This window comes from Nelumbo nucifera, chromosome 1 (assembly GCF_055504915.1).
Source record: "Nelumbo nucifera cultivar China Antique chromosome 1, China Antique-T2T, whole genome shotgun sequence".
Lineage (NCBI taxonomy): Eukaryota > Viridiplantae > Streptophyta > Magnoliopsida > Proteales > Nelumbonaceae > Nelumbo > Nelumbo nucifera.
The window spans coordinates 200,560,520-200,580,002 of NC_142649.1; the positions used below are offsets into that span (position 1 = coordinate 200,560,520).

At 38.0% G+C, this 19,483-nt stretch overlaps 1 protein-coding gene across 2 annotated transcripts; it reads left to right on the forward strand.

Annotated features, from left to right (window-relative positions):
- The first annotated feature begins 1,058 nt into the window (after window positions 1–1,058).
- Window positions 1,059–19,228, forward strand: LOC148804354 (putative mitochondrial import inner membrane translocase subunit TIM21). 2 transcript variants are annotated; one of them, XM_088895844.1, is made up of 8 exons: window positions 1,059–1,685; window positions 14,070–14,129; window positions 14,234–14,252; window positions 16,860–17,029; window positions 17,382–17,563; window positions 17,656–17,704; window positions 18,407–18,526; window positions 18,604–19,228. In XM_088895844.1, exons 1-8 carry the CDS (start codon window positions 1,479–1,481, stop codon window positions 18,760–18,762), a joined length of 966 nt encoding a protein of 321 aa, XP_088751970.1. In that variant the 5' UTR covers window positions 1,059–1,478; the 3' UTR covers window positions 18,763–19,228. The 2 variants fall into 2 exon arrangements, with proteins under 2 accessions (XP_088751970.1, XP_088751971.1); XM_088895845.1 differs by having other exon boundaries at window positions 16,863–17,029.
- The last annotated feature ends 255 nt before the right edge of the window (window positions 19,229–19,483 follow it).

Sequence of the window (19,483 nt, forward strand, 5' to 3'; positions counted from 1 at the left end):
CTTTTAATTTTTTATTTGTATTAATAATTGAAGATTTTTTAATTAATTATTAAGTATTATTTTATATTTTAATAATTTATTTTTAATTTTTTAAAATTTTTATATTTTAATTATTAAATATCTTATTTTTATTAATTAAACATGGAATTTATTCATAATTTTTAATGTTATTTTATTTTTAATTTTCCAGTTTTTTATAAATTTTATTTGAAGTAATTATTAATTATTTATTTTTATTAATTTTAATAAATATGATTATTTGAAGTAATTATAAATTTTAATTATTATTTTTTCATTGATTATTTTAAATTTTAAGTGAATATTTTTATTATTTTTTATTAGTTATTATTTATTTTTATTATTTTTTTATTATGTTATTTATAATTATTAATTATTTTTAGTAATTATTATTTATTTTATTTGTGTTATTTTAATATTATTAATAATTTAATAATTAATTATTTATTATGTATTAATTTTATTAATTTTTATTCATTATTTTATTTTTTGTTAAATTTTAATAATCTTAATATTTTTTATTAGTGATTAATTATTTTTATTAATTTAATCATGTTATTTATTAATTATTAATTGTTTTTGGTAACTATTATTATTTATTGTTTATTTTATTAAATCTTTTGCATGGTTTCGATATTATTTTGAATTTGATAAATTATTTTATATGAAATAGTGCTAAATATATGCAAAATTACAAAATAGTTTGTTTTAGGGATAAAATAGTAAAACGAAGCAATTTCAAATGTTGCCGAATTGATCTAATACAAACAACATTATCTATTCTGATCCTCTATAAAAAGTAGAAAAAATATGTGTACATCTTTTCAGATTCCATACACTTTTAATATCTTTTTAACACATTTTGAAGTTTGTTTCTAAACTGAAACTACCCTTACAACTAAAATACACGGTATTAATATTATGAAAATTTTCCTTTAATTTATTTTATTTTCTTTCATTTTGTACGTGAATATTTAATATTTTACGCTGGGATTCATAAAAAGTCCCCTAGCCACAGTCACTCAGCCAGTGGCAGGCCACTGGCCACCGGGGTTTTGGGTTTTGTTTCATTGAAGCCCTCTCCCGGCTTCATTACCATTTTAACAATTAGCAATTTAGCAGGCAGCTCTGCCCATCTCTATATCCGAAACTGAAAGACCTATTCTGTGTTTCTTTTTCACTTTTAAATTCATCAATCTTGTTCTTCTTTAATAATATCTGCTCTCTCGCATCATTTCTCACCGTTCAGTTTTTGCTAATATCGTGTTCCGCCGCTCTGGGTTTTGAAAACCTTCGTATAAAATTTATATACTTGCAGCGAAAAGAATTCATGCTATAATTGATTTTTTACTTTTTGGGTTTTCAATTCACCTTATTGGGTTTTCTCCAATTTCTTTGGGCTTAGATTATAAGGAAGCTTGACATCTAGTAGTTTAACTTGTGTGATTGTATCAGCAAAGATGCTCCGCATTAAGTACAAAGTGGTTCAATCGGGGGTTTTGGTTAAGAATAGATGCTCAAGTGTCCTGAATTCCCAGAAAGGGCCATATTCCCAAGTGGAGTCTCTGCCGGAAAGGTTACTCTGTGCTGTAGAAACAATTGGGTTTTCATCCACAACAACAGGAAAGAATGCATTCGACAAGGGGAATGCTGAAACTGCGAGAAGGGTCTGGATTCTTTCTGATTACTAGCGCTAGCATTGATTTGATTCCTCTTGTTATTTTGTGTGTCATTTGAATCAAAGCCAAGACATTGGCATTACTTAGTAATCTGAAATCATGGCAACGTTGATGTTTGGCATGTTTTTGTGTTCTATTCGTTTCCCAAATTTGTACGTGGAAAAAACCTTAATTCGTATATAGTTGATACTGTAGCAAACTGCCTATTCTTTTTCCCCCTTTCATCCTATCATTATCTGTTCTTTTTTCTTCTGGAATTATACCAAAGTTAATCTCAGATAGAACTCATAAAATGTATTTAATTTCTTCTCTCCTAGAGAGTAGGTATTCAAGGCCGGGATATAATGTCTTTCTTGAGGAGGGTGGATTCTTGGTAAAGTATGGTGCTAGCAATACGCAATGGAAACCGGGAGAGGCCAATATGACTTATGGTTGTAAAATGTGGAGGGGTATACAGAAATTACCGAGTTCAGAAAGGGAACCTAGTATGCGTGGGAGGCAGGACAAGGGTAAAATTATGGCATGACATCTGGTGTGGAGATAGTCCCCTTAAAAGAGTTCTTCCCCACTTTGTTTGGGATTGCCCACAACAAGGAGTGCTTTATAGCTGAGGTATTATCTCACGAGAGGAATTCAGGTGAGTGGTGTTACCTCTTTAGAAGGAATCTGAACAATTGGGAGGTAGGGCAGTGGTTGGAATTGATGCAAAAAAGCAGCACAATCACACCCAATTGATCAAGAAGAGACAGCAGGATCTGAATGTCGAAAAAATCAGCGACGTCACAGTAAAATCTTTCTATAACATGTTGAAAGTCAATGAGACGGAAAGGTTTCCTGAGGCCGGAGCATGGAACACTGTATTTCTCTTTGAAGTGGTCATTTGATGTGGACAGCAACTTTTGGGAAGTGTTTACCAGTGGATGCAATGGAAAGAAGAGGATTGAGGCTGGAGCCCAGAAGATGTGTACTGTGTGGTGAAGCTTCTGAAGAGCTAGATCATCTTCTTATTCATTGCAGATTTGCAAGGAATCTTTGGGCAAAACTAGTGGGACTTTTGAAATTCAGTTCTGTTTCCTATAATCATTGGATGCTTTATTATGGTGTTGGAAGCTGAAAGGTTTAACTAAAGAAGGAAGGAACATATGCGGAGAAGTGCCTGTGGCAGTGATTTGGACAATATGGTTGGAAAGAAATAGGAGGCTTTTTGAAAATAAACACAGTACAAAAGAAAATTTAGGGTCCGTTTGGTTCATAGTTGGAATCAGAATCAGAATGGTCTATTCTCCTCACCTGTTTGGTTTTGTGAATAAATCCTAGTTAATTCTAGGTCAAAGTAGAGAAGAAGAAAGAAGAAAGAATAGAGAAAGAAGAAGAAGGAGAGGAGAAGAGGTTTTGGCCAGACTAGAAGAGAGGATGTTCAAAAGTTACTCTCCTAGCCGACCCACTTGACTTTTATTCATAAAACTTGAGTTACAAGAAAGACAATTTTGTCCCTCATAGAAGATGGGACACATAACTTAAATTCAGATACAATAGACATTTCACTTTCAATAAGATACACTAGAATGACCAAAATACCCCTGACTTGAGCATTCTAACACTCTCCCTCAAGCTGGAGAGTATATATCATATAGTCCCAGCTTGTTACAAATGTAATCTATTCTTCCCCGAGACAATCCTTTTGTGAAGAGATCTGCCCACTGATTTCCTGAGCTCACATGAGATGTAGTTATTACCCCACTTATCACTTTCTCTCTCACAAAGTGACAATCCACCTCAATATGTTTAGTTCTTTCATGGAAGACAGGATTGGATGAGATGTGAACAACAGCTTGGTTATCACAGCATAGTTTCATGGGTTTGTCAATTGAGAAACCCATCTCCTGTAGTAGGTTCTTTAGCCATACTAGTTCACATGTGGTATGGGCCATAGCCCTGTACTCTGCTTCCGCACTACTTCTTGCCACCACTGTTTGCTTCTTGCTCTTCCAAGTTACAAGATTGCCACCCAGGAAGGTACAATACCCTGTGGTTGACCTCCTGTTGATATAGAGCCAGCCCAATCAGCATCTGTGTACCCTACTATTTCAAGAGTTCCTCCCTTTTGGTATAACAAACCACGACCTGGAGCACCTTTTAGGTACCTAACAATTCTCAAAACAGCTTCCTAGTGAGGAACCTAGGGATGTTGCATAAATTGACTCACCACACTCACAACAAATGATATATCTGGTTGGGTAATGGTCAGGTAGTTCAACTTTCCCACCAACCTTCTGTATCTTCCAGGATCATCAAACTCTTCACCTGCATCCACACTTAACTTGGCATTGAGTTCCATAGGAGTCTCTGCTGGTTTAGCACCTAACAACCATGTTTCTTCAAGTAGATCAAGAACATATTTCCTTTGACATAGGTTGATCCCCTGTTTTGACCTCGCAACTTCTATTCCTAAGAAATACTTTAGCTTCCCCAGATCTTTTGTATTGAAGTGGTCCTGTAAGAATTTTTTCAGCCTGTCAATTCCATTGCTGTCACTTTCAGTTATGACAATATCATCCGCATACACGACTAGCAAGATTTTTCTATCTTTTGAGTTATAGCTGAACACAAAATGATCAACCTGACACTGTTTCATCCCAAAGGCCTTCACCACTTCACTGAACCTGCTGAACCATGCACGAGGAGATTGTTTTAGTCCATAGATTGCCTTTTTGATCCTACACACCTTACCAGCCTCCCTCTGAGCAACAAACCTTGGTGGTTGCTCCATATACACCTCCTCAACAAGATCACCATGTAGGAAGGCATTTTTGATGTCAAGTTGTAGGAGAGGCCAATCATACATAGTAGCCAATGAGATCAACACCCGAACTGAACCAATTTTAGCCACTGGAGAGAATGTCTCCATATAGTCCACACCATATAACTAAGAATAGCCCTTGGCCACTAACCGTGCCTTCAATCGTTCCACACTGCCATCAGGAAGATGCTTCACTGTATAGACCCATTTACACCCAACAGTGTGCTTACCAGGAGGTAGAGTGGTGAGTTCCCACGTATGATTATGTTGTAGAGTAGAGAGTTCTTCTTCCATGGCTTGCCGCCACCCTAGGGAGGTAAGGGCTTCCTGTACAGTCTTGGGAATGGGAACCGATGAGAGTAATGATATAAACTTGCAATGAGAAGCAGAAAGGTGAGCAGTGGAAACATAGTCTGAAATGGGATGAGAAGTACAAGTACGTTTACCTTTCCGCAAAGCAATAGGGAGATGAAGATCTGAGAGAGAAGGAGCAATAGCAGGATCTGTCGACAGGTGCTGAAGTGGAGGAGCCGAAGCACTTCTGTGGGTATACACTTGAGTAATTGGCGGCCTCTCTGTAGTAACAGACATATGATGTGCATCTACAGTAGGAATGGGAGATACGGGAAGGGGGTCCACAACCGGAACAGGAAGAGAAACCACAGAGGGAGAAGAAGAGACCCCGACATTTGAGAAAAAAGGAACTGATTCAAAGAAGGTGACATCAGGGCACACAAACGATTTATGAAACTTAGGGTTATAACACTTGTACCCTTTCTGAGTTCTTGAGTAGCCAAGAAAAATACACTTCGCAGCTCGAGCATCTAGCTTGTCTATTCCAGGCCCCAAGTGTTGAACAAAACAAACACAACCAAAGACTCTTGGGTGAGAGGAAAGGGAGACAAAGTGGGGAACAACACGGAGAAAGGGGATTGACTTCCAAGGATTGGCATGGGCATCCGATTTATCAGAAAACAGGATGTAAGAACAACATCACTCCAAAAATGCTTTGGGACATGCATATTGATCATCAAGGACCGAGCAGTTTCAAGAAGATGTCTATTTTTTCGTTCAGCTACACCGTTTTGTTGCGGGGTGTAGGCACAAGAAGTTTGATGAATTATTCCATGATGTTCTAGGTATTGCTGAAATGGTGAGGAGATGTATTCTTTGGCATTATTGGAGCGAAGTATTTTCATATGAACACCAAATTGAGTGCGTATTTCAGCATGAAATTTCTGAAAAATAGAGAACAATTCACTACGGTCTTTCATAATATAGATCCATGTCATCCTTGAAAAGTCATCAACAAAGATTACAAAATACTTAAACCCATTGTATGACACCACTTTAACTGGACCCTATACATCAGAATGAACTAAAGCAAAAGGATTTGAGACACGACTATCAATTCTTGGACTAAATGAGACTCGATGATGTTTTCCCAACTGACATGACTCACAATCTAATGATGAAAGATGACTCAAGGAAGGAACTAGCAGTTTCAAAGCCTTGAGAGAGAGGGAGGGATGACCAAGTCTGTAGTGCCATTGGAGAGGAGTAAGAGACGACTGAAAAGCCACGGGAGGGCCACCACCATCAAGGTAATACAAGCTACCGGCTTCATGCCCTCCACCAATCTTCGTCCCCGTCTTGAGATCCTAAAACACACAAGAAGAAGGATAGAAGGTTACAGAATAATTAAGGGACTTGGTTAATCTGCTAACAGACATAAGGTTAAAAGGGAACTTAGGAGCATATAAAACATATGCTAAAGACAGTGAGGAGAGATCAACATCACCAACACCACAAATAGGAGATGTAGAACCATTAGCAAGTGTAACTGTCTGAGATGTGGAGGTGCGAGAAAGGGAAGAAAATACATCAAGAGTCCCAGACATATGGTCCGAGGCTCTAGAATCAATGATCCAGGGTGAGGCTTTGGAAGCTAAACAAATCATACCTGAATGGGAAAGTGTAGCTGTGTTCTGTTGAGATGTTTGAAGGAACTGCTCATATATTGCCCGTGGTACACTCACCATTTCCTGCCCGAAAGCACAAGTGGGTGTGGAGGGGGTTGGGGCAGTTTGTTGGCTTTCAGTAATTGTGCTACTACTCTTAGATGTAACATGGTTAGCCCAAGTGTTGGGTGGACCACGCAAATCATAGCAGAAATTAACTATGTGCCCCTCTAAGCCACAATGTGTACATTTTCTCTGAGCATTACCCCTTCCTTTTCCACGGCCTCCCCCTGATTCTCGGCCTCCAGTCCAGCCACTAGCCTGGTTAAACAAGTGTCCACCACGGTTGCTTGGAGGGCCACTGCTGCCACCACCACTTCTACTTCCACGACCACTCCCTTTAGTCACTACCAAACCAGATCTATCAGAGAAGGAAGAATGTTCCACCGGCTCAATGGATGTCCTCTTAAGACGGGCAAAAACTTCTTCAAGTGGGGGGAGAGCTGATCCCCCCAATATCTGTGCTCTGACAGGCTCATACTCAGCCTTCAAGCCCACAAGAAACCTAGTCACATCAAGCTGTTCACGTTACTGTTGTTGGATCTGGACATCTGATGTTAGAGGGTGATACACATTTAGCTCATTGCGGATGTTCTTCAAACTTGCATAATACTCTTCTAAGCTTTGACTTCCTTGCTTCAAATTGAAGTACTCATGGTATAACTGATATACTCTAGTTGTGTTGTCTTGTCCAGAGTACAACTTTTTAGCATGATCCCAGATCTCTTTGGCTGTATCTAGGAACATGAAGTTCACACTAATCTTTGGTTCCATGCTGTTCCAAAACCATGCCATTATCTGTGCATCATCTTGTTTCCAATCACTGAACCCCGGAGAAACAGATGAAGGTTTCTCCTCCCTCACATATTTTACTTTCCTCTTGGCCTTCAAGAACACCTCCACAGATTTTGCCCATGGTACATAGTTCTCACCATTCAACTTGATGGATGTCATTTGAACACTTAGATAATCTGAAGAAAGCATGATGCCTATTTTGTTGTCATTCCCAACTACAGTTGAAGCCATCTCAATTATTTATCCTTTGAATATACACCACAATCTCACACTCGTCACAAGACTTATCTCACTTATGATACCACCAACCCACTTTCTTCAACTGCACATTACACACTACACTCTAAAACTGAAATCATTCAGTCAACACATCAAACACTTGGACTGCACACTGCAGGACCATTTACCATCAACACACCACTACTGAAATTACTCAGTCATTTCATCGAACACTTGTTCTTCATACTGCAAAACTGATTACACACAAGGTCTAGGGGTTCACATTTAAGCATTTAGAATCATAGATATGTCAGCCACCACAACACAATCAACACCACACCACTGCTGTTGTGGACATCAGCAGTCTACTACTATTCTTTCAGCACACATGCGAGCAAGAAAACACAAAAAAAACATGACTGATATGTGTATCAGTTTCACCCAGCACCACAACAACTAACTTTTGAAGCACACAAAAAAAAATCAGCATTCACAGTCCATTTCTGAACACACGACAGTAGTGTCCATACCTGTATACGTCCAGCCCTCTTCGTACACTGAATAGAGGGTCTAGTATATCACTTCAACGACCACCACAACACCGGCCAGAGGCATTCTCACCTCCAGGCCCTCAAAACGGCAACTCCTTTTCAGCCCTTTATCGAGTCTTCAATCAATGGAATGATGAAACCTACTGTGAAGTTGGCGGCGAACCCAGGAAGAAGACCTTAATGCTCTGATACCATGTGAATAAACCCTAGTTGATTCTAGGTCAAAGTAGAGAAGAAGAAAGAAGAAAGAATAGAGAAAGAAGAAGGAGAGGAGAAGAGTTTTCGGCCAGACTAGAAGAGAGGATGTTCAAAAGTTACTCTCCTAGCCGACCCACTTGACTTTTATTCATAAAACTTGAGCTACAAGAAAGACAATTTTGTCCCTCATAGAAGATGGGACACATAACTTAAACTCAGATACAATAGACATTCCACTTTCAATAAGATACACTAGAATGACCAAAATTCCCATGACTCGAGCATTCTAACAGGTTCATACTGGAATTGGAATCAGAATTGGTTGGAATGGATTCTCATTCCCAGGGGAGGGGGAGGGAATCTGGGAGTGGCCATTCCCTCAAATAGGGGATGCCATTCCACCAGGAATGAGAATGGGATTCTGATTCTACCCAATCAAACAGTTGGAATCGGAGTGGACCATTCTGATTCCGATTCCATACCACTATTCCTGCAAACTAAATGGACCCTTAGTGAAAGGTTTATGTGGCAGTTTGCACTTGTGGGTTGGAGCCCACAAATATTACAGGAATGGGCCTATAGTTCTTTTTATGTGTAAAATACTCCTTTTGTGTCTATGATTGCAGAATAGAAAATGAATGGATGTGGACCCTAGCAAAGTGCCTTGTTGTGTAGGGAGTTGTAATGCTTTTTTGAAGTTGATTTAATGCAATGATTTACCTTTTCCCTCAAAAAAAAAAAACTTTTAGTAGAATTCGAAGGAGAAACAGTATGCTAAAATGGAGTGTGGTTTCTCCTTAAAAATTTTAAGAAGATTTTATCAGCTTCTAGCTTTTTTAGTCTTGAACTCAAGTGTTGGATGCAATCTGATTCAGTGGTCATTATGAAAATCTGAGGGTTTTTAAACATAATGGTTGTGTAGATGTTTTAACACGATGGAATGTTGTAGTTTTTCTTGGGGTAGATTTGAATAGGCTTGTACAGTAAATGCTAACTGGCATGTTGGGAAGGATCCATCTTGTTCCAATGGACTTTCCTGTCAAACCAGTTTACTTGTTTAGCTGGTTAGTCAGGCTTCTGAAACAGTGGTGAACTAAATATCTCAATATTTAGTTTGTTTCAAGATTCTTGTTTTGAAATGATGTTATTTTCCCCCAAATCTTCAATAAATAGTGGAATAAATATGGTAAAGTTTGTCTGGGATTTAGGTTTTAATTGCTCATTTGGATGTAATGGCAGGTAATTGTCTTATGTGCTGTGAAGGCAAATCAGCATGAATATTTAGTTGGATTGCAAGGGGAAATGTTCTATAGATTGCATTTAAGTGTCTTCAGAATCCACCTTATGTTTTCTGAAGCATTTGAGGCAATGTGAACTCTAGGTAAACCATTCATGATTCATTGGAATTTTGGATGTTTCACCAGATTGAACCAGAGTTTTTGTCCAGAGATATGCCTAGTTTGACCAGTTGTTTGTGCTGCTATTGCTCCCCTCTTTCTTTTTCCATTTGTTATGGTGTTGGTGGTGGTTCTGGTTTGATTATCTTAAACCACACAGAAAGGACCATTTCTTTAATGGTTTAGAGTTGGCTTTGAGTTGAGACACTTATCCAGGCACTTTCATTTCTGTTTAGGATTAAAAATATATAATATATATGATGTAAAAACAATATAAGGCTTGAGGGGCCAGATTTGACAGCTGGCCCACTTCACATTAATTAAAATTTAATTTATTCTGGTTATGGGGGGAGTTAAGCAACCACCCTACGTATGAAGAGTGGGGAGGCTGCTCTAATCTCCCTACCCATAATTGTCTCCTCTATATAAGGGAGAGAGGAGAGGAAAAATGGGCGGCAGATAGAGAAAAGGAAAAAGGGAAAGAGAAAAAAAAGGAGAGAAGAGAGAGGAAGAGAGGAAATAGAGGAGAGAACTTATAGTTCAGTTGATTGAAGTGATTAAGGATAAGTGTACACAGGTATAGATCTTATCTTTTTTCTTCTTTCCCTTTAAATTTTATCTATTATCAATCCTTCTCTTCTCTTCTCTCTCTCTCTATAGAGTTTTGTTAGAATTCAAAATCTTATCTCAAATTATATATATACATATATATTTGGTGGATCCCATCCACCACAAAGATAACAAAAAATTAATACTGGGGAGCCTCTGATATGATCAGTGGATTCTATCCACCCCAAGGAACTTTCAGTAGGCTAACCCAGTGCATTGTCAATACACCTAAAAACGGGACAGATGTGCTGGTTTAGCACCTGTAACAGCACATTTGCAACTTGTTGCAACACTGTTATCTACCTGAGAAGGGGGATAGGTGTGCTGGTTTAGCACCTGTAACAGCACATTTGCCACCTGTTGCAACACTGTTATCTACCTGAGAAGGGGGATAGATGTGCTGGGTTGCTACCTATAACAGCACATGTTGCCACTTGTTACTGACAATTGGGACCCACTATTTTTTAGTTTGTTGCCAACTGTTACAGAGGGACCCATTGTTATATGATGTGGATCTTATCCACTTTGAGAAGATAAATTATACTACCACCTGAATTAGTTAAGACTCAACCGGTGGATCCTATCCACCTTAGTCATAAAGAAATATATAATCTGATTCCACCATTGACAGCTATGAACTGTCATGAGTTGGTGGGTCCCCATCTTATTTTGCAACACCAAATCACACTATAAGTTAAAACTTCATTCGGTGGATCCTATCCACCTCAGTCGTAAAGAAAACGATTGTGTCATTAGCAAATTGCAAATGAGACACCACCACTTCTGATATACCCATCCTCCAACCTTTAAACTGGTTTTCTTGATCAGCCTTGGTGATTTGTTTACTCAAAACCTCAGCCACAAAGGTGAATAAGAATGGAGATAAGGGGTCACCCTGTCTTAGTCCTCTTTTAGCCTGGAAGAAATCCTTTGCTACCCCATTCATCAAAATAGAAAAATGTGTTGAGCTAATACATTCTTTAATCCACATCCTCCATCTTTCACCTAGCTCCATCTTTTCCATTAAATTCAACAGGAATGACCAATCCACCATATCATAAGCTTTTTCAGGGTCCAATTTACAAATCAAACCTTTGCCACCTTGTTTTCTCTTAGCTGCCACACACTCATTTGCCACTAAGATTTGATCCACAATTTGTCTCCCTTCTACAAAAGCTCCTTGGTTCTGAGAGATAACATAGGGCAGTACAGTCTTCAACCTACCAGCCAGGACTTTAGCAATGATTTTATACAAGCTACCCACTAGACTTATCGGTCTGTAATCCTTGGGGGTTTTGGTCTCCTTTTTTGGCACTAAAGCAATAAAAGTTGCATTTGCTCTAGGCAATAATTTTCCTTCTTGATAGAACTCCACAAATACATCCATTAATTCGTCTTTCAAAATTTCCCAACCATCCTGATAGAAAGCCATTGAAAATCCATCCAGCCTCGGAGCTTTGGATCTATCCATCAAGAATATTGTTTCATGTATCTCCTCAATAGTGGAGGCTTTTTTTAGGAGGTTAACTTCGGATTCTGGCACTTTGTCCCACTGTAAATCTCCCAATTCTGCCATGTTTTCATCAGAGGATGCTAGGATTGACTTAAAATGATCCACAAAGCATCTTTCAATTTCCTTTTTTGCAGTTATCACTCTTTCATCCACCTCTACACTGAAAATTTGGTTTTTCCGTCTTCTCCCGTTTGCTAGGGAGTGGAAAAAAATTGGCATTTCCATCCCCTTCCAGAAGCCATTTACATCTAGATTTTTGCCTCCAAGAAATCTCTTCTTTTCTTAGAATCTCTTTCAATTGCACTTTTAAGTTCCAGCTTTCTATTCTGTCCTCCACCCTACATTCTTTCCAAGTCTCCTTTTGGTCCACTTCCTCTATTTTCCTGGCTAATTCCTCCTTTATGACCTCAAGTTTTCCAAATTCCTCTTTGTTCCACTCCTTAACCTTTTCCTTCAATCTTTTTAGTTTCTTAGAGAACCTCACCACTTTATTTCTAGCCCTTATCCCACCTTCTGACCACCATTCTTTTACCTTTTGCAAAAAGTTTGGAACTTCTAGCCACATGTTTTTAAATCTAAAAGGTGTGGGGCCACCAATAAGATTTTCTTGGTAAAAGCTTAAATGGCAATGATTAGATGTCACTCTAGGTAGGGCTTTCAGTATCAAAGTTCCCCACAACTCTTCCCAATTAATGGAGAAAAGGAATCTGTCCAGTTTTGAAGCACACTTGATTTTCTTGGAGATTTGACAAGGTGAAAGAGGCTTGTAACAAGGTAGGCTCTTTTAGTTCTAGGGACTCAATCAGGGAATTGAAGTGTTTCATACTAGATGTTCTAGGGACATGTTGTGTCTTGACTGCCCAACATTCTGCTCCATACACCATAGCCAGGCTTACAACTGTTTTATAAAATTTTCCTTTCAATGTAAGTGGTATTTGTCTATCACATAACACAAGAGGGTTTCTCTCCTTTTCTTTTTCCTAGGATAAGGTAGCAAAATTGTATCATATGTAAGAAAAAGGTTAATGTATATGAGAGGATGTACAGAAATACACAACACAATGGACAAACCACATTTCACTGCAAAAAAAGTTTTACTCAGGTGTGGAGTTTTGACTGTACAGAAAAGGCATCTCTGCCCCTGACTATGGCAACTTTGTCCTATGTAGTTTAGCTCTCCGGCAATCCATCTTCTCTGAATACTCACGGCTGCCAAAGTTTTTCCAATTCTTAGTGCTAAAGGCCATATCTTACCATTAGCTGGGTTCCTTTCAAATACCATTTACCAACAGGAGTAGTCAAGATTGCTTGGCAATGTAAGCACTGCTGAGATGAGCCCTCTCCATGCATCAGTGGATTCATCATCTTCTCTAAGTCCCAAAGGCACTTATATCAGATTTTAGGGACAATCTGATCCCTGCAAGCCCTAGTTGACAAATACTTCATTCCCTATTCCAATTCCATTTCTACTGCTATCCAGATTGAATGTGACAAGGTCATCAAAGCTTTAGCCCCTTACATACTACTTAAATGGATTATATGTTGTGTGTGCATCTCTCTTTCTTTCTCTCATGTGTTTTTCTGTATGCATACCATCCAAAAATGGATGAAGGCTGCTTTTATTTGTTCTCTGTTAATCTGTCTATTGTAACATGTCCCAGTAGTTCAACCTTGAACTATTGGTCCATATTTATAGAAGTGTTAATTTATGTGCTTATTATCTGATTCAAAAGTTTTTATGTTGAATTCAACTGTTCATCCTAGGGTCAGATGATTTTGAGGTCATGCCATTAGCTGCTTGCCCATCAAGAGGCTAGTGAAAGTCAATACAGATGTACAACATGACATCCATCTCAAAAACACTTTTTATTGTATTCTTTTTTTATTTGAAGATTTATGGTTCATGTTGGCTTCTTTTTGGGACCAATGTGATTTCATTTTTACTTCAGGAAAGACAAAATCCATTGCCAAAGCAAGGTTCAAGACTTTTATGCAATTTGCATTGAATGAGTTACATTGGTAGGCAAATGTGCCTATCCTTTACATGTTAGCCTTTTTTCTCCTTGAGGGGGGAGGGGGGGTTTGGAGGAAAAACAATCTCTAAGCTAAAATATGCTGCTATAAGGACAACTATGTATTAGATTAGGATTACTTAGTATGTAGTTCTGGAAGGTGGTTTTAAGTTATATGCATTCATGGGTGGACTAATTCCTATTTATGCATCCATAGTTTTATACTTGAAAAATTGATGATAATAATGCAATTTCAGGTAGTGCTGAAGTCAGGTTATGTGAGTAAAAGTACTGTGGATATGGGCAACATACGTGTGGTAAAGAAAACAGTTATTATTTGCTTCCTCCACCTACTGATTGACCCAACTTCCTTTCTTCTGAAATGACTGAAGACCGATCCTTTCTTTTTGGTTCTCTGCAGGATGTGGCTGGAGCTGATGGTTAGTTGCAATAACTGCTTTTTAATTATGGCTTTTCCTTTTTGTTGTTGACTGTCAGAACTTTGATTTCCTTACAAGATTGAAGGTTGCAAAATGGATTGGAACTTGTTACTTTTCTTGGCATTCAATGTCACAGAGATATGTTGGTTATTAATGTGGCATTTCCATTAAATGACACATGGATAAAGATGTCCATAGGACTATGATCAGACCCACCTGGATGTAGCTGTGGTGCAAATAGTGTAGGAGTTCATTTAATTAATAGTTGCATTGATTGGACAATCCTAAAGATTCAATCTACTAAATTTGAAAAGGGTCTAAAAGTATCATGTTTTTTTAAGACCTATCAATCAGGTAACATTTTTGAGTCAACAACTTTCCTAGTCTGAAATTGCTCAGTAAGTAGTATATGTGCAGCTAGGTAAAAAGTGGGTCTGATATTGGGTCTTTTTGCCTGGATGATCCTCTGAGTGGGTTTTAACATGCACTTGTGGTGAGGGAAAAGCTTTAGACAGTAATAACTAAAAAATGAGAGTGATGGCATTCTTAATGATTGTTAGCTCTATGAATCATAACTATATGTAATTGGTTACTACTAGTCAGTGATTTAAAAGGCATGCTTGGGCGAGGCACAGCCCCTTTCAAAAGGTGCATGCCTGTTGCACCTAGTGCGTCTTGCGCCTCATCCCAGGAGTGCACCTCAGTGTAATTGTGCACCTTTTGCATTTTTTTAAGTAGTGCTAATATGGTTAATTCATCTTTTAATATAATAAACTTTTCAAAAGATAAGAAACTATAATTACAATTACAAAACCAATATTTTATGTATGGGTTAAGTATTTACGCCCAGAGGAAGAAGAGAGAGATTGGAGTTTAGAGGCGAATGCTGTCGTTGTCGCCCATAGGAAGAAGGAAGAGAAGAGAGATCGGTCTTCAGAGGGGTTGCCATCACCGTCATCCAGAGGAAGAAGAGAGAAAGATCGGACTTCGAGTTACCGCAGCCGTCGCCCAGAGGAAGAAGAGAGAGAAAGAAAGATCGGACTTCAGAGGGGTTGCCGCCGCCGCCGTTGTCGCCCAGAGGAAGAAGAGAGAGAGAGAGAGAGAGAGAGAAAGATCAGACTTCCGCCGTCGCCGCCTCACTCGTTCTCTACTTCTCAGAGCACCCCCACTGTTTGTTTTTACGCACCGTGTAATATCGCCTACTCTCTCTTCCTCTCTTGCTCCCATGGAATCTCCCAATTTCTCTCTGCCTTCTTCTCTTAGCATTCTCTCTCACCCCTCCTCTCAATTATTTCTCTTTTTGGTTCTTAGCATTTTGTTTCACTTTCTTATTTCTCTTCTCTTTGTGTATTTCCTTGTACTTGTAAGAATAATTTTCTGGTGCAATGGAGATGGAGAGTTTTTGCTCTGAGGTTGTGGCTGTGCAGAGGATGGACTACTCTGTGATGGAAGCTTTGGTGGTGGAGATGGCTTTGGTTGCTGGGATTTGTCTTTCTTATCCCATGTTCAAAGTGATTGCGAGTATGCGGCATCTCAATACACAGGAGAAAGCCAATGTTTAATGTCTGAGACTGTGGCTTTCTCCAGTGCATACGGTGCGGATACGATGTAGTTTTCTCTAGTGATCTGGTGTTGACGGAGACTGTGGGAGGAAGATAGAGGGAAGAGAGAGAGGTCGGAGGATGAAGGGTGTGTCGGGTCGAGAGTAAGGAGACAAGGGTAGCTTTGGTTTTTAAAAAATTTTAAACGTCACGTGATATCATGTGCGTACGGATTTTAACGGAATATTAACGGATGTTAATGATAAGGGTAGAGTTAGTCAATTGTCAGAAACAATAAGGGTAATGTTAGTCAATTTTCAAATAGTAAGGGTACACATAGTCAATTAACTAAACCATAAGGGTAGTTTAAGAAATTTACCCTTAAAAAATGCATCTTGTTTAAAAAAGGTGTGCACCTCGCCTTGTGCCTTTCACTTTTTTTTGCACCTTGTGCTTTTAAAACACTTTTATTGGTTTTTCCCCTTGTTTTTTTTTCCCATTTCTTTTTCTTTGTTCTTTTCACATTCATGACTAGTTTTTATTTTAATATACTTCTTTATTTGTATGACCTAACCATGTATTCCTATCACTGGTCAGATATGGACATGGTATGTTTATGAATGAACTTGACTTATGTGTGTTGATGGTAGTTGTTGCCATATTAGTACTTCTGTTGTGATAGAATAAGCAAGCATACCATGAATAACAAGAAGAAATTACTTTTATGTTTCCCTGATGAATACTGAGAGCTGGCAGTGGACACAGGTTTGTAGTGTCAAACTTAGAAATGGAGCATTTTGGAGAGGCAGGAATACCCAAATGCCATGCATGTGGCTCATCTTGTTGCTTGCATACTGCTTTAGTGAAGGAGCTCAAGACCGAGTTAAATTGTTCTGATGACCAGAAAAATCAAATTTGTTCTTTTTTTTCCTGTATTGTCTATCTTAGCTTGTGGGTCTAGATAACTTTGATAGATATTTTGGGCTAAGCCTTTGTGTTTTTATTGGAGAAATTTTTCCTGAAAGACAATTGACTGTAGGATTTATGGACTGACAGTAATGTTTAGCAGGGTTGTCAGTTTTATTCAGAGAGTGGCTGAACAGAGATCATATAATCAGTTCACATATCCCATATCGACTTACCAAATTCTATGGCCAGCCTTGCGCACTTCGCTGCTATGTCAGATCTTTTGCATCCAGTACAGCTTCACAGTCTTCAGGACAAACTTCACAGGAGGTTTGAAGTTTAACAGGAGCTAAATAACTTTATAGTTTCTACATTGACTACATCTTGACCTTTGTATTTTATTTCAGTATGATACATGTAATTAATTCCTTTACCAAAAACATATGCATGTCATTAATTCACTCACTTTTCATTTGTTATTTCCACTCAACAATTTAAAAAATTGTCTTGTGATTTAACTATTACATAAACATCCTTACCCAAAAGATTTATGTGAGGATCAAGACAATTGAATTACCTTAACAATCTGTTGCATTTTCATATTCTCTTATATTATGTTACAAGCAGCTGTAGGCCTTGTACCTTTATTAAAGCGTCTTTTCCTTTTATGCCCTTCCTCCAGAAAACTAGAAAAGACATATCGACAGTTGAAGATCCCTTTGATGCCCCTACATACAATATCCCAGAAAAACCGGTGACTTTTGCAGAGGGTGCTTCATACAGTATTATCATACTTGCAGGCGTTGGAGTTGCTGCTCTTGCAGCATATGCCGTTTTTAAAGAGCTTATTTTTGAGCCCAAAGAGTAAGATAAAAGATCCCTTGGCTATTATATTTTCTTTGTTAAAAAATTTGGTTTTGATTTGATTCAAATATAAAATCCATGATCTATTGTAGATACAAGATTTTTGGGAAGGCTTTAGAAAGGGTCCAGAATGACAGCCAGGTTTGTTGAAAGGCATGCAGTTCTTCTTAAAGTCCTTTTTTTCACTTATGATTTTAATTTAGTTTTAATTGCAAAAATATAAGTCTGGAGTGATTTTAACAAAACTTGAATTTTGAATCTAAGTCAATGTAAATGATAGTACCATTTAGGGCTCAACCAATGTATGGTTGAATTTGAGAATTTGAGCATGTACATATATAATGTTATGGAAGGACTGTATTTTATCTTATCAAATGTGACACCTATACGTGTACTCTGTACTTTTAGCATGTTGTGCATTGTGTTTATGGTATGTAAAATGCTTTCTTATGTAATTAGAGTCTCAAAATGCCACAGGTTGGTAGCAAACGTGGCTGGGAGGAGTAGCAATCAATTACTCTACTTCATTTTCAGAAAACGGATGATCTAAACTGGATGTTTAGTTACTTTTAATTATTCTACTTTGTCTTCAGAAAAGGGATGTGGTGAATGGTTTGAGAAGAGAAGTCTAGTTTAGCTGGCTATGCAATTTGATGTGTCAGAATTGCCAAGGCTGTAACTTTTGTCCTTCTACCCTAGCGTGCTATACTTGTATTGCTATGCAATTTACAACATGGCTTCAGCTCCTAAAGACACATATGAACGATTACACATTGGATGTTATATTTTACCTTTGGATGTGCAGTTTTCTTGTTGACATGGTCTCAATCTGTATTTTATCAGGTTAGAGTGAGGATTGGATCCCCTGTTACAGGCTATGGTTCAGAAAGCAGAAACCGGTCTGCTCGGCAACGGATTCCTAATAGGACATGGACTGATGAAGATGGTATAGAGCATGTTGAGGTAACTGCTTACTTGAAATTTCAGAACCTTTGGATGCAACACTTTTTTATAGTTATTTGTGAACCAAATCTACACAGGTTAACTTTTATATTCGTGGGCCCCATGGAGCTGGCAAGGTTTTCAGTGAGATGTTTAAAGACAAGGTTGACAGGCAGTGGAAGTTCACATGTCTTATTGTAGAGATAAAATCACGTTCACCTGCACAATTGATGTTAGAGTCTTATGTCCCAGCCTGAGATGCGGATGGATGGAGTTTACTGGTGATTATGTGGGCTTCATGGTGCCAAAATTTGTCACATGCCCCAGCTAACTTTCATTTCTCACCTCTTTTGAAGGTTTATCTTTGGCATTTACTTCTACTTAAGAAGTTGATATGATTTCATTAAGGCTGCTGCAGGTTTTACCCTTCACTTCCTCAACTTAGATACATGATTTCCTTATTCTTTTTATGGAATTTATTTGGGGATGAAATTTGTAACTTAACATGTATTGACCCTGTTTGGGTGCATGTTTGTTTTCATTTTTTCATTTTTTTTTTCTGAGTCGGTGGTTTTTGTTTTGGAACAATAAGGGCCTGTTCGTTTGTTTTGAAGTCTGACAACTGAAAGTGCAATAATTACATTAAGAGGTATATTGGTATTGGTGAATTTTTATTTTCTCTGAACTCTGAATGCAGAGAATGTTGTTCTGAATTCTGAAAATTATTAAATATCCATTTTGACCCCATATATGAGAGTTTTTGTTTGTCTTTTTGGGGGTATCATTGAAAAACAAAAAGTTGTATGATTGCACTTTAAGAGATAAGAGATAAGAGGAAACAAATAACAATTTTTCTCTTAAAGTTAAAAGATTCCTCTTAAGCTATGTTTGGTTTGAAGGAAAAAGTAAAGAAAAGAAGGGAAAAGTATAGAAACTTTTACAAACCTTGTATAGGTTTTCCTACATTTTCCTTTCTTT

Coding starts and splice junctions, on each gene's coding strand:
- LOC148804354 (XM_088895844.1), top strand. CDS start 1,479: ATGCTCCGCATTAAGTACAAAGTGGTTCAATCGGGGGTTTTGGTTAAG. Junction 1,686..14,069: donor ATGCTGAAACTGCGAGAAGG/GTCTGGATTCTT, acceptor ATGCAATTTCAG/GTAGTGCTGAAGTCAGGTTA. Junction 17,705..18,406: donor GGGTCCAGAATGACAGCCAG/GTTTGTTGAAAG, acceptor GTATTTTATCAG/GTTAGAGTGAGGATTGGATC.